This window comes from Lagopus leucura, unplaced genomic scaffold, assembly GCF_019238085.1.
Source record: "Lagopus leucura isolate 7727_CA_CO unplaced genomic scaffold, USGS_WTPT01 Super-Scaffold_100157, whole genome shotgun sequence".
NCBI lineage: Eukaryota > Metazoa > Chordata > Aves > Galliformes > Phasianidae > Lagopus > Lagopus leucura.
The window spans coordinates 41,007,488-41,021,775 of NW_024962334.1; the positions used below are offsets into that span (position 1 = coordinate 41,007,488).

Below are 14,288 nucleotides of genomic sequence, written 5' to 3' on the forward strand. Positions count from 1 at the left end.
TATTCCAGCAACAGATGGATTTCTAATATTGAGCCTGGGAAGCTTCCATCAGGAAGAGAGATCCTGACCGAAAAAATCATCCCAACCTTCTCAGTACTTCTGCCTTCTTAAAATAGGATCATTAAATGTGCCCAGTATTCACCTAATAAGAAACATTTTCAACTATTAAGTAATGGAAATGGGGCACCATTTCACCATACACTGACTTTCTCTACTTGATTCTTTTTAGTACAAAACATGTAAAGATGGAAGTGTGCTTGGGGTGACTGTGACAAGGATTGCACTGCTGACGCACTGCCAAGCCCTGACCCAGGCATGTGGATACACAGAAGGTAGGGAGTACACTTACCTTGTTTTAGGAAAGTATGAGTTGTAATTTGTGTGATTTGTCATTTGTATTCTTGTCTAATGCACAGATCTGTGTTAAAAGCTTGCAGATTTTTTAAAAGATGTTTTTTTGTTCCTCGTTGATTTCAGAAAATGTACTTTTAAAATATCTTTATGAGAGGTACAAAGAAAAGACAAATAATGTCCTAGCCAAGACAAATCCCACAGTGGAGGCTTACTGTGAACGTTAAGCTTTGAGGTCATCAGTCATGTTATACTGAAGCGCACTCTATTTCCTTCCTTTGAGTGTGTTTGATTTGAGTCGATGCCATTTTCTAAAATATCAACTCTTTTTGTTTTCTTTGGACAGCTGAAACAATTGTGAATGTATTAGATTTCAAGAAGGATGTTGGTTTATGGCATGGGATTCTTACAGTAAGTATGTTTTTTTATTTTCTGTGAATATTTGAAAATAAACTAACCTCATATGCCTACTACTATCACAAACTGGGATGTCCTACAGTTTCCTCTAATACAATATTTTCTGCTTTGAAGGCAAAAAATATATGACTTAAACCCACAATCCTCTGCTAGTGCACTTACTCGTAATGAGCACAGTAAAGATGTCAGTGTTTTTATGATCATATCGAGTACTCTGGCCCCTTTCTTACCATCTCGTTCTGATCTCGTTTGTGAATGTTTTTGAGATCAGACTTAAAAGCAGAAACATGTGAAGAGCATTAGTACTTACCTCTGTAAGAATATGGTCCAGTGGCATAGCTGTATTGCCACTGACTTGTCTATTCAAACTTCCACAAATAGGTGTTTCTGCAAACATGAAAGCATTTCTCATACTTTAAGCTGCGTGCATGTTCTTCTTGCTGTTTGAATCTCTTCATCAATTTATGTAGGAGCCAATTGCCATATTTTTATGTATGACAGAATGCTGTTTGCTGATCACATTAAGAAAAGCTGACAAGTTTTGAAGGGTTGCTGTTTGGGAGTGCCATGATAAACAGTTCATACATGCTGTGATTCCCAGGGAGCTGATACACTTTTCAGTGTTATATTGCTCCTAATATCTAAGGGCAGTAATAACACTTGTAAAGCTGGAACATCCTATTAGGCTTAGTGTCCATACACATCTCACAGCAGAAAAAACAATTTATATCATTGTTGAAAGCAAACATGTAAAAAGCCTTTTCAGTGCCTTCCTTTGCTGTTTATCTTGCTGTGAATTTCTTGTTCGTACTGTTCAGATGGCCAGCCCAGTGGGACACTTAACCTGTGTCAGTAAAACTTTCTTAAACCTAGATTTTCCAAAGGAAATAGTTTATTTAACTCAATCTGCAGTAAGGAGAGATACGCTGCCCTCCAAAGATGTTTCTAAATGCTAAGAAAAGCAGTGCAAGCTGTTTGAAAGCAACCCATGAGAAATTACTAAAGCAATCGACTGCTTCAGCCTAGGAGACCTGTTTGCTGTCATTGGCTTCTTTTTTCTATGCATTCTTCAACTTCTCGTAACCTTGTTAAAAACACTGGAAATTACCTACCTGGAGCAGAATTTAAAAAAAAAAAAAAAAAGTCATCATTCATTATATATTAAAATAATTTGGTCCCTGCTTAATCCAGGAGTTCACTTTCTTGGTCTACTCTCTTTCAAATAATTTTTTCCCACTGGCAAGTCTTTGTGGAGATGATTTTCTTTAGAAGGATATATTGGGAGAAGTCATCATATATACCAAAAAATAGCAGGCTCAGGGATGATAGTAACCTACACAGCCATCGGGCAACCATTGTTCATCCAATAGATCTATATATTTTTAGTGCTTACTGTTACTTTTGTATTTTAAGTCAATTGCTTAGGAAGAAAACCTATTTAAAACTTTTTTTCTGTTCTGCTTCAAAGTTATGATCTGATTAGTCTAAATCTGTAATCATTAATTAAAACATTCAAACATGGTGATTCCATTTCTTCCTAATGTAAATATCTAAATAGGAAAAGATAAATGCCAGCGCTGAATATAAAAATAAGCACGGAAGAAATATCATAGATGCCTCTGACCATAAACAATATAAATAATTGTCATTATTGTTATATAAAACCCATTTATCTTATTTGATTTCAGAGTGTCATGAACATGATGCATGTTATAAGTATTCCATATTCCTTAATGAAAGTGAATCCACTGTCATGGATACAGAAAGTGTGTCAATACAAAGGTAAGGAATAAGAATATATAAAAGTATATTTGAAGGCCAAAATCAAAAGAACAAATTGTTTTTACTGCTGTAGAGCTTTCACATGGTTCATCAGAAATCTTCCCATTCCTGTTGCAGCAAAAGTTGCCTGTGTAAAATCCAGAGACATGCACTGGGCATTGGTGGCACATCGAGATCAGAGAGACATCAACCTTTCCTCACTGCGAATGCTCATAGTAGCTGATGGTGCCAACCCATGTAAGTGATGCTTCTGCAGTCCAGCAGAGCATAGGGAATGTTTTCCATCTTGCTTCTATAGTTTCAATCACCATAGCTAAAATATTTAACAAAGTATAAGGTTTGTCTGCAAACTATTTGATATTTATTGAAACAGTAATTAATTTTGAATTTTTTTAAAATATATTTTTCTTTAGCTAATCCTGAAGCAAACTTGATATTCCGCACAACGTAAGTTGCAGCAAATCCAGTTTTGTTTAACATGACAGCCATGTACAAAAATTGAAGTAAATAACCTTAAGTTTTAGAGAGGATCAAAACATTTTTTCTGAATGATGGCTTACAGATACAGACTGATCTGAGAATTTTGGGGGAATGATTATGCTAGTCTTGAGAACCACATCAGGATCACTCCTTGAAAAGTACTTGTAAAAACTATTTCTCTTCACTATTTAAGATATCAAGGCATAGGTGTTTTCCTTTTTGCAGGAGCTTGCTTAGGATTTCTGAGTTAAATCTTTCATTTGCCTCATCCTAAAAAGAAAAGTTGTAATGACATTCATGTTATAAATCTGGCATTAATGGCTTTTCTGTGAAAGCATAGCGAAAGGATTTTATGGTCAAAAATTAGTATTTATTCAATGTATACACATACATATAGTTGTATCAGGTAAGGCTTCTTTCCTAGTGGGTTCTTCTAAATTTTTTCATTCAGAAAAGCCTAACATATTGAATAACAAGTTTGCAATTTGAATAGCATCACTTTAGAAATCAGACTATGCTTTCTCCTCTGATTATTTTTTTCCTTCCCTCAGGGTCTATTTCTTCCTGTGATGCATTTCTCAATGTCTTCCAAAGCAAAGGTCTGAGACAGGAGGTCATTTGTCCCTGCGCTAGTTCACCAGAAGCCCTCACTGTGGCTATCCGAAGGTACTGTGTTACACAGCGCAACAAACTCACTGTACATGATGTGTGCTAATGTGAAAAGAAACGAAAAAATGCATTCAAGATTGAATCTCCTTGCTTAACTTCTGAGTTATGTTTTTAGTTTTCATTTTGTTTTTGTCTAAACGGACATACAGTCATTTGTAGTTTAGTAATTCAAGCTAGTTAAAACTTAGTAATTTTAAGTTACTATATAAAGAACACTTTATAACATTCCTGTTCCTGTAATTATGTCTAATTTTAAATAGACTGAAATCCAAAAGCTAATTCTGTAAAAAGAAATGGGAAAATGCCATTGTAAGCATAAAATTAGTTAAAACATGGGATCTTAAATGGAATTGCTACTAAGAAAAATCGTACTTTAAACCAGTCTGTTTAAAGAGAGTTATGGCTTTGTGCAGATTGTTTTTGTCTAACTAGCACTTTATAACCTGTCATAAACTCTTAGTAATCATCTAGAAATGCCCTTAGAGTCTGTGGGGTTTGTGCCTAAAAATAAAATGGAGAAATTCTAATAAGACTATTAAGAATTATGTACAGGAATATCCTTATAAAGCAGCCACCAGTTGCGAGGTGTTGTAAGACACAGTAAATACCCTAACTTGTCTGTTCTGGCAGAATTTTCAAAAAGCAATGCCTAGAACAGAAGGCAATTTGTTTTTAAGTTCAGATTTCTATCACCGTTTATGATTTTTTTTCACATGTTGAAACATGAAGTATAAAACTGTAAAGCACTGTAATAGAACTAAGTAAAATACTTCCTGCCACAAAGCTTAAATTATATTAAGTGAAATGTAACCAGATTTTCAGTTAGCTTTCCAACAAAACATCAGAGGAAGAAAGACACAACGCCAAGAATGTGGTTGCCTTTCGGCCACATTATTAACCTAAAATGCCTGAAAGCTGTCTGTCAGTGACTTATCCTGCCCAGGTCAGTTTTCCTTCTGCACTGCCTCGAAGAGCCCATCGCTCAGCTCCAATAGCCTTTCCCCCATTCTCAGTGAGTAGTAAGGAGTGAGTTGTGTTTCCCATGTGTTGGGTTTCTCTGCTGTAGGCTGCACAGCTCTTCACTTCCTTCACCCTTGGAACTGTTGCTTTCATGTGCAGCATACATTGTTTATTCTGAACATTGATTAATGAGTCAGAGTTTTCATTTCCTGTAGTAGAAATGGAAAATCTGCCCCTAGATCACAGGTTATGCAGTGGGAGAACTCACTGCGACTCAGTGTGCAGTGGGTGGTTTGCCCTTTCTAGACTTAAACTCTATGCTTAGATCCATGCGAAGCACTAGAGATTCATTTTCAAATTAACTAGCATTGAGAGCTTACATTAAAAAATAAATAAATTAGCACATAAAATAGCTGATAATTCGAAAAAGAGCATTTTTATCTTCAGTGCTTCAGTAAGTCATTACAGAGACGTTTTTATTACAGAGAATGTTATTGAACACATACCCACTTTTTTTTTTGAAGTCTGGATAATGGCAGGGTAATGCTAGCTGAACTTGTGAGCTTTAGTATTTTTCATTTTATTCAAGCCATCTCCAGCAACAGTAAAGTCATTATCATACAAGTTCCAAAGAGTTACGGCTGAAGTACACTTTAAAATGACTCTCCGCAGAGCACAGATCCAGAGAGCTCCCTGTTAATGCTCTGACTTTTAAGATCTGTGGTGTAATTCTACTGATCTTTCTGCAAGAAGGGGTAACAAAACCAATTCTCTGTTGAAATACACTTGTAGTTTAGAGAAAGACAGTCAGTAATAGACTAATAGGTACTTTACCTTTAGAGATGAATCATAAACCCTAATATTTAAAGGAATGTCTCACGCAAATAATTCTTTATGGTATTCCTATTTGGTTTACTGCATAGGAGTCTGAACCTGCTTGCTTAAGGGAGTGCAAAAGTACATGCCTGTTGCCATTCTAACAAATGACAAAAAGTAGCAATAATTTGTATCTCTAAATGGTAGTCATAACAGTTCTTAAAATGCTCTATAGCTACTCAGTATGAACAAAGCAACTTTGAAGTAGATAAATGTCCTTACTGCATGGATGAGGAAACTAAAGGGGTAGGTTTGTCTGGCTTATGCTAAATGTACTTAGCATATGGAATAGGTGGAATTATACCCTTGTTTACCTAGGAAGCAGTGTGATAGAATTCCAAATCTGACATGAAAAATATGGAGTGTGTAAAGAAAACCTTTGTGGACTTCACAAACAGGACAAAATAGAGGCTGCTGCACGGCAGGACTGTGGCTCACAGGATGCTTTCTAACAGGCTGCCTGCTGTGCTGCTAGGTGCTTAGCTCCCCACCTCATACCTACACCTTGTTCCTCCCTGTTCCCTCCTGGTGTCAGGGAACTACTTGCCTCCAAGAGGAGGCTCAAGCTGGGCTAACTGACTCGCTGAGGGATCCACCTTGAACTACCTGCATACTCTAAAATGACAGCTCTGGAATACCTGTCCTGGGCACCAAATTCTTCTGCTTCCTTTGTGCTGTGCTCCATGTTCACCTGGGAAAGCTGTCACCTCAGCCTAGGCTACACCAAAGGCAGCTCTATTGAATAGGCCCAACTAGATCCTAACCGGCCCCGTGCTTCTAGCTTCTCTCCCTTGCACACCTTGTCTTTTACTTAAATAAAAATAACTTATTTTAAAATTTACTGATTTTTTTTTAATTAATCAAAGGAACAGCCAGTGCCTTTCAGGGCTACATCCACTCTTTTATTTTTAGCAGCCTTTGTATGTGATAAGTAACACAAAAAAATGTGTGTGAGAAAAGTCTAGGTGTTCTCCACTTGCAGCAGGTTGTGAACATCTTGTGTGCCTGCAGGAGACCAGTACTCTCTTTTTATATATTTAAGATGTCCTGAGCAATAAAATGGGCTTTTTGAGGAGCAAGGATGAGAAGTTGATCAATTAATGTGGCTGAAAGTTCTTTTGACATGATGAGAATGTTATTTATCACAGCTGTTCTTTTGCTAGCACTATTTGTTATGCTCTAATGCATTTTCAAGCGTGCCCACATCCTTCTGTGTTGACAATGTCACTTGAGAAATATGCCTTGTAAAATGTATTAATTGAAATTTATAGTGCTTATCTGAACATGGGCTAAGGCTAAGGTCTATCTAGTATTTCAAGCACATTAGAGGAGAAATGTCACATGAAAGGACATTGCCTGTGATGAAATCATTGTGTTATGATGGACTACTTAGGAAAAATGCAGAATCTTGAAGGGACTATTGACAAGTTTATAGATTTTGAAAATAGCTGGAGTCTAGCTGCTCTATGTGGATGCATTATCCATACTCAAATCAGCATCATGTTAGCCTCCAGTCATGCTTTTCAAAATACAGTACAGTATAAGAATCTTTCCAGACATGAAAAGTCTTGACACATTCCTCTGGCTTAATAGTCAGCGTATGTCAACATTTGCTTGCTCAAGCCACACTCTATATATGTAATCATTGTATTCACTGATACAGCAAGGGGTTTTATATTGAAACAAGCTGACAGCTTGTGCTAATGCTGTGAGTCTGTACGGAGCATCAGTAGTGAATGTGAGCAAACTGAGGTGTTACTGAGTGATTGCATCCACAGCATTTTGACCAGGACTGATGAAATACAATTTGTTTTCATTTTCAGGGGTAAGTTAAAATAGGAATAATTAAATTACATGCACTAAAATAAAGATGATGAAGTCCTCGCAGTTTCTACAGATATTTGGCAGTAAATCTATTAAAACCTAATTTCTTCTGCTTAGTAATTGAAAGTATTTAAGTATTTTGAGTGGGAAATCTCATCTGTGAGTTAAAGATAAAAGATTTGCATTCTGATCTTGGCTTTATTACCAGCATGCTAGAGGTAGGCTTTTATTCTGCCAGGTGAGCTTTGTTTCCTAATTCTAAGTTGCCCCTAAGTAAGAAAGTAATATGCAGAGATTTTGTCAAATTATTTACTAATTATTTCCAAATATTTAGAATGCAGCTGCCTTCTACTCTGTCTACACGGCCTTTGTATATTTTTTAAATAAGTCAAAAGCCCTTTCCTTGGCTAATCAAGCAGACTGTAAATCTATTTGAAAACAAATACAAGCTTTTTATGTGAATATTAGACATTACTTTCATCTCTGCAGCCCCATATGTGGGGGTAACTACTGAGTGGGAGAGTTGCTAGATTACTTGAAAATGGGGAAAAAAACCACTATTTTAAACTCGCAAATAGAGGAGTGTTTTCAATATTAATCCATTAAGTAAATGCTTACATCTGCCTGATGGTGCATGATGTTATAAACCATGGTTGCAGGCCAACAGATGACAGCAATCAGCCACCAGGCAGAGGAGTTCTGTCCATGCATGGTCTCACATACGGAGTGATTCGGGTGGACTCTGAAGAAAAGCTGTCTGTTCTGACTGTCCAGGATGTTGGCTTAGTGATGCCAGGAGGTAAGGATTGAAAGAGTTTTGTTTGGAACTTACTATGAGTCAATTCATTAATTTAATTACTTACGTAGTAAGTCATAGAAAGCTTTAGGATCAGACTGCATGTATTTGAAAAAAAAATTAGACTAAAAGCCTTACCTTATCAAATTATGGTTTGGAAAACCAAGATTTCTTATCTGTATTTACTTCTGTGGATCTCTTTCCACATTATCGGCATGCTTTGAACAGCCTCACATCGGATCAAAACATCAATTTCTTAACTGTGAGGTACAGAAAATAGAACAAGTTGAGAAAATTCTATAACCTATGCTATGGGTCAACCAAATTGCTATCTGAGGGCTTGCAGAATATTTCTCCAAAAATATTGAGCTATCACTCAGTCATCAGCAAGAGAAAGTATAAGTGAACAGTTCACGTTGATAGATTGATACTGAAGCCAGTGCTTCTAAAAATGAAGATAAGATTCTTCATAACAGCTAAATTTTTAGCAGTAAGTTATGGAGACTAGAAAAGGGTAACACTGTAGTTTTTCATAACAGAATGTCTATCATATGTCAAGTGAATAAAACATAAATTATGCATCTTAAAACATTTCAGTTGAGCAACTTGAAATACAGGAAGATGGATTGTTGTCTAATAGCGATCATATCAGATATTATTATAGATGTACTGCCTTGCACCTCATACTATATTCTAGTAGTGTTGAGAAAAGTGCACACTCTTGATCGTCCTTGGAGTGAGAGAAAGGTCATTAGAGACTCTTCATGCTCGTATTTAAAGATACGTTGGCACATTGTTGGTCTACCCTGTTCATCTTCCCAACTATGAAGTCACACTTGCTTGACTCCTGCTCCAGCTGTAGCAGCATACCTGACTCTTTTTTGTGTGGCTTACACACAAAATGATGTTTCTTCCTCAGACCAGTGCTTTCTAACCCCTCCTGTTCAGCTCTGATTGTCTCCTCAGTCCTGCAAGACCAGTCTGAGCTCTGATAAATTCTCAGTGAAACAGTGGGACTAGTCTGCTCTAACATGCTGATATTTCATATGGTGTTACCTGCTGCTTAGTGAGAAGTGTATTTCCTGGATGCTTGCTGCCCTGGCAGTGTAATTATTGTCAAGAATGCCCGTAGAGTATTTCATTTTGCTCTGACTGCACCAAGTCTGTTCTTTGATATGCAAAACTGGGAACATAGTTACACTTCACAACAATATTACAAATCAGCTGAGGTTTTAGGTAGCAAGGGAGGTTAGGTTTTGTTTTCAGTTAAATGATTGAGTTTACATAAAGGTCTTTGCATTCTTTTTGTAAATATTATATGTAATGCAAGTAACATTTTATTAGAAGTATTCAGCATCTTAGAGTTTGAGAGACAGATTGTTGGTTAGTGACTAAATATAATTTACTTATCTGAACTCCACCACAGTGTCATGCAAAGTTTATATTGTACTATAGTTAGTTTTATAATATATTTTAAATTCATTTGCTCTTTCCCTAGCTATAATGTGTTCAGTAAAGCCAGATGGAATTCCTCAGCTCTGTAAAACAGATGAAATAGGAGAACTATGTGTATGTGCTATTGCAACGGGTACATCATATTATGGACTCTCGGGCATGACTAAAAACACTTTTGAGGTAAGCTTGCAAAAATTCTATGTAAAATATTCCTTTTTAACTTTCTAAGGGTAATATTTCACTTAAAATATTGACAGTAACAATATTAGAATATCAGCAATAATCAGTGCTTGTGATTTGGGACTGCAGCAGATAATCCTCACTGAATCCCATTTCATTAAGTGCAAAAACAGATTGTTTTGTGGGTTTAGTTCTGGCTGTGAGGAGTTTTTTCTTTAATTTTGGAAGAAGATACCAGGTGCTGAAACAGTCACAAGGAAATCAGGAAAAAAGGCAAAGTTCGAAAGGTAATAATGTATGGATTGTTGCAAGCAGTAGGAGAGCTGCTGTATGTCCTTAAAAGAAGTCTCCATCATTTCTGCCACCCAGCCTTTAAAGCCTGCATTTATACAGAAACCTGACAGACACAACCTTCGAGACATATCTGAGTAGTGAAGATAACTTTTCCTAATTAGTGCCCCCCACCTGCTTTTGTTTGAACAGCCTAAGGTGAAAACCTTTGTGCTTTGTGTGGTCTGTCTTCCAGTACATTTCAGCAGCAGCGTAGACTGCTGTACTGACAGCTCTGTTGTACCTGCTCACTTGTTCTCATTAATTTCTGTTGAAGCCAATGTGAAATGGTGGACAAATCAGAGAAACAATGAAAAATATTCAGCTGAGACTTTTATTCATTCATGTTCTCATTATTTTCTCTTTAAGTAGTTGAGGAAAAGAGAAGTGTATATATATTTCTGTTAACAAATGTTCTTTCTAATATTACCATATTTTATGGATTACACATGACTAATATCTCCTGCAAAATGGTTTCAGCTTTCCTTATGCAGAACTGAATATTGTAAACATTGTACATTTAATAATTAATGGATGCTGATAGATATAATCCTCCATTCTGCTACTGATGCCAAGAATCCTACTATGCTACTGTGACCTGAAATTTGTAGATTGCTGATTACTGTGCTACAAGAGCAATTAGCAGTACCCATTGTGAATGATAATCTCATATTTGACATATTTCAGAATAGAAAGGTACTTACATTCATTCTGGAGTACTTGCTGTAATTATAAAATCATTCATAATTCATAGCTAGATCTGCAGTTGAACAGTACATTTAGAGTTATTCCAAATGGTAAGCAAATAAATTACCACTGAGTCAGCAGGACTACTCATTTTGGAAGTTATGCAAGTTCTTAACAACTCTCAGCAAGTGGGACTCTCTTCTCTTTTATGGTGTAATTTGTGTTGCAGGTAACAGACTGAGGTTTGTGTTGCCGAGATGAGTTGTGGCTGAGGGTGTATAAGCTTTAAATCTGCTCAGGAGGAGTCACCTGTGAACATCTGGCAGCAGAATTTGACCTTTATTTTCAGATGAGCCCTGAAGGACTTTTTGTACTCACGGTCTTCCACCTGTCATTGTCATAAATAACTTACATTTAGACTTTCAGTTTTTTAAGAAAAGATGGTAGGAATGTGTGCTTGTGTCAGAATGCAATCCAAGTAGCTCACCAGAAGAATAATGCTGAGCTAGCTGGAATGAGAAAAACAGGATAAATTGACCTGCGTAGAAAGTATCCCATGGAAGTCATCTTTAGTTTTGGTGTTCAAAAGATTAGAGTTACTGTAGAGGAATGTTTTTTTCATTTTTTGTCATTAAACAGAGGTCCTGTGAAGATTTAATTGACCTTAGATAAATGACATCAAGAGTTATTAAAATACAGTACCTGAAAATAGCTTTACTTCTAGCCTGTTTATTTCTCTTTACTACATTGAAATCGAGTATGAGATACTGAAAAGAGCATCTACTGTCATGTTTGCAGTTTACTTACTGAGCTGCTCTGTGCATAGCACCTCTGATTAGTTTTGCTTAGTACAACATGCTTGTTTATTTTTTTTAATTCAGTACTATTTACCTTGACTGATTGACTGATAGATTGATTTAGGTCAGATATTATTTACAAGCCATAGCTAGGAAAAATGTGTTTGGTAAACAAAGTGAGACTGATCTTGCCAAACCTCAAGTACTGAGAATTATACACTGTAGCACAGGAGTTTCTCAGTGTTCTGTTTTTGGTTAGAGAAGATAAAAGAGCATCATCAGAGGCTTATTTACTTTATTCCAAAGGAGCTCTCTGAAAAACCACGCCTGAAATAAGCATGGTATTAAGCAGTACCATTCTAGTATATAGAATAGAAAAACTGTGTTTTTGTGTCTTACAGGTGTTTCCTATGACCAGTTCTGGTGGCCCTATCACTGAATATCCTTTTATAAGGACTGGACTACTAGGCTTTATAGGACCAGGTGGACTTGTCTTTGTCATTGGCAAAATGGATGGTTTGATGGTTGTCAGTGGAAGAAGACATAATGCTGATGACATTGTAGCAACAGCACTCGCAGTGGAACCAATGAAATTTGTCTACAGGGGCAGGTTTGATCCTTTTTCTTACTTTAAGTAGAAGTCCCTATTTTGCTTAGATTAGATGTAAGTGACCCAAAATGCTTCCAAAAGGTAGTTCCTAATCTGCACAGGGCTTTCTGTTGTTGATAAAATAGGGATGCTGTGAAATTTCTTTGCATTTTCTCTAAATTACTGTTTATATGGCCGGAGGCAGGAGACAGCAGAGGAAAACCTAAGTCATAGCTGAGGTAGGCTTTAAATATTGAAATCCAAAACTGTCATTTTAAAAGTTTCCAGTAGAATAACTGGTTAATTCTGAAGTTGTTGCAGTTACTTGTTTCTAAGATATGGCTGAAGAAGGTGTTTGTGCTGCTGAATAACTGCTTAAAAGCAGCCTTGGTGTGACACAAATTTAGTTCTGTTTTTATCCTAAGAAGGTTTACTTCTTGAGCTCTGCTGTTATTGTAGCCTTACTAATGAGTTCAGAACGAGATTCTATATACCTGTTTCAGAAGTTTTCTAAAACTGTTGTTTTTTTCCCCTTAAATAAAATGCTTATGAAAGCACCAATCCTCTGAGTAATAAATAACAAAATATTGCTACAGAGAGTTGGTTTAGAAGGATCTTATTGTCGTCTATCCTAGCAATAAATACTCTTCCTTCCTCCTCTCCTATAGGATAGCAGTGTTTTCAGTGAGTGTGCTGCATGATGAAAGAATAGTTATTGTTGCTGAGCAAAGGCCAGATTCCACGGAGGAAGACAGTTTTCAGTGGATGAGTAGAGTCCTGCAGGTAATGCTTTTAATGTATGTTTGGAAGCTGCTTTTCCTAATTCCTTTTTTTTTTAATTGAACATTTAGACCTTCAGAGTAACCTGGCATTCGTGTTTGAGCAATTGTGAGCATTGCTTTGATCACACTTCAAACTACCTAATAAGCACAAAATAAGCTTCTTCTGGGTGACAATTCCTGCCCAAACCACGTATGTCCAATGTGTAAAACATAACTAAAATGCTGTAAGAAAGCCAGGATGACTTGAAGCAAGCAACAGCAAAAAGCCAATACCGTGTAGTCATGAGAATATAGTGATTCATTACTACAAAAAGGTGGTGAATGAGTGTATGTATACTTACTGTTAAAAGCTAACATAGTCTTACTAAACAAAGAAAGGTAATGTTATGCAGTTGACTTTATCAAAAGTGTATATACAGAACTGAACTAGATCTCCAGATTTCTTTTTAATGAACGGGAAAGAATTATGTTTCTAGTGCACCATGGTAAAGTAAACTATTTGAGAAACAACCTAAAAATGACTTTTCTTTCCACTGCAATGAAGGGAAGGGATTCATTAGCTCAGGCATCTATGATAAGGTTATCTGCATAGAGGACACCTATTGCAAGAAATCCCATTCCGGCCGTCTCGTGAATCACACAAGGCACATAGCACCAGGAGAGAGAATATTCTCAGAGTATGAAGTTTTCTTTTCTTGAACAACATAGCAGATACGGACTCAGTGCAAGTTCTGGCATCTCTAATCAGTTTTCTCAATGAAACAAAAAGACAAAGATCTCAGGCACTCTGTTTACCGCCTGGCTTAAATCATTTCAAAAACTAAGCTATCTCATCAGCAGACATAAATACCAGCAGTTTTAAAAAGCTGACTTGTACCCTTCTCTCAAAATTTCAATGTTTAGTTCATCAGTTCACATCTCTGTGAAAAGTCATTCATCATCTTCAGCAATGTGCCAAATTCCAGAATGGGAAAGGTGACAGTTCTGAATGATCCATGGCATTTTTTCAGGTTGTGTGCCACAGAGGTAGCTACCAAAGCAAACAGTGTGGAAGTCACTCATGTATAACAGCCCTCATCCCTCCAGAGTTGGGCACTGCTCTCCACGCACTCCTAGGAGCCACACTGTGATGTGCTTTAATTAATTGCTTACCCTATAATAGTTTTCTTTCAAGCTAATCTCAAGTGAGGACCCTGTGATTTATCACTGCCCTTCAGAAACCTACAAATAACATTATGATTGGGATTTGAGGCTTCAGATTTCTGCTGGATACATGAGACATTGCTTCCTGGCAGTCTTGCATATCTAACTAT

The 14,288-nt window shown here is 36.7% G+C and overlaps 1 protein-coding gene across 7 annotated transcripts in view; it reads left to right on the plus strand.

Annotated features, from left to right (window-relative positions):
- DIP2C (disco interacting protein 2 homolog C) overlaps positions 1-14,288 on the plus strand; it is a 291,284-nt gene that overhangs the window by 214,429 nt on the left and 62,567 nt on the right. For all 7 annotated transcript variants that reach the window (XM_042888242.1, XM_042888244.1, XM_042888245.1 and 4 more), the window contains 9 exons: positions 230-332; positions 698-762; positions 2,457-2,550; positions 2,668-2,787; positions 3,582-3,696; positions 8,019-8,158; positions 9,654-9,790; positions 12,006-12,214; positions 12,862-12,976. In XM_042888242.1, coding sequence (XP_042744176.1) covers positions 230-332; positions 698-762; positions 2,457-2,550; positions 2,668-2,787; positions 3,582-3,696; positions 8,019-8,158; positions 9,654-9,790; positions 12,006-12,214; positions 12,862-12,976 — 1,098 coding nt within the window. The remainder of the gene's footprint in view (positions 1-229; positions 333-697; positions 763-2,456; positions 2,551-2,667; positions 2,788-3,581; positions 3,697-8,018; positions 8,159-9,653; positions 9,791-12,005; positions 12,215-12,861; positions 12,977-14,288) is intronic.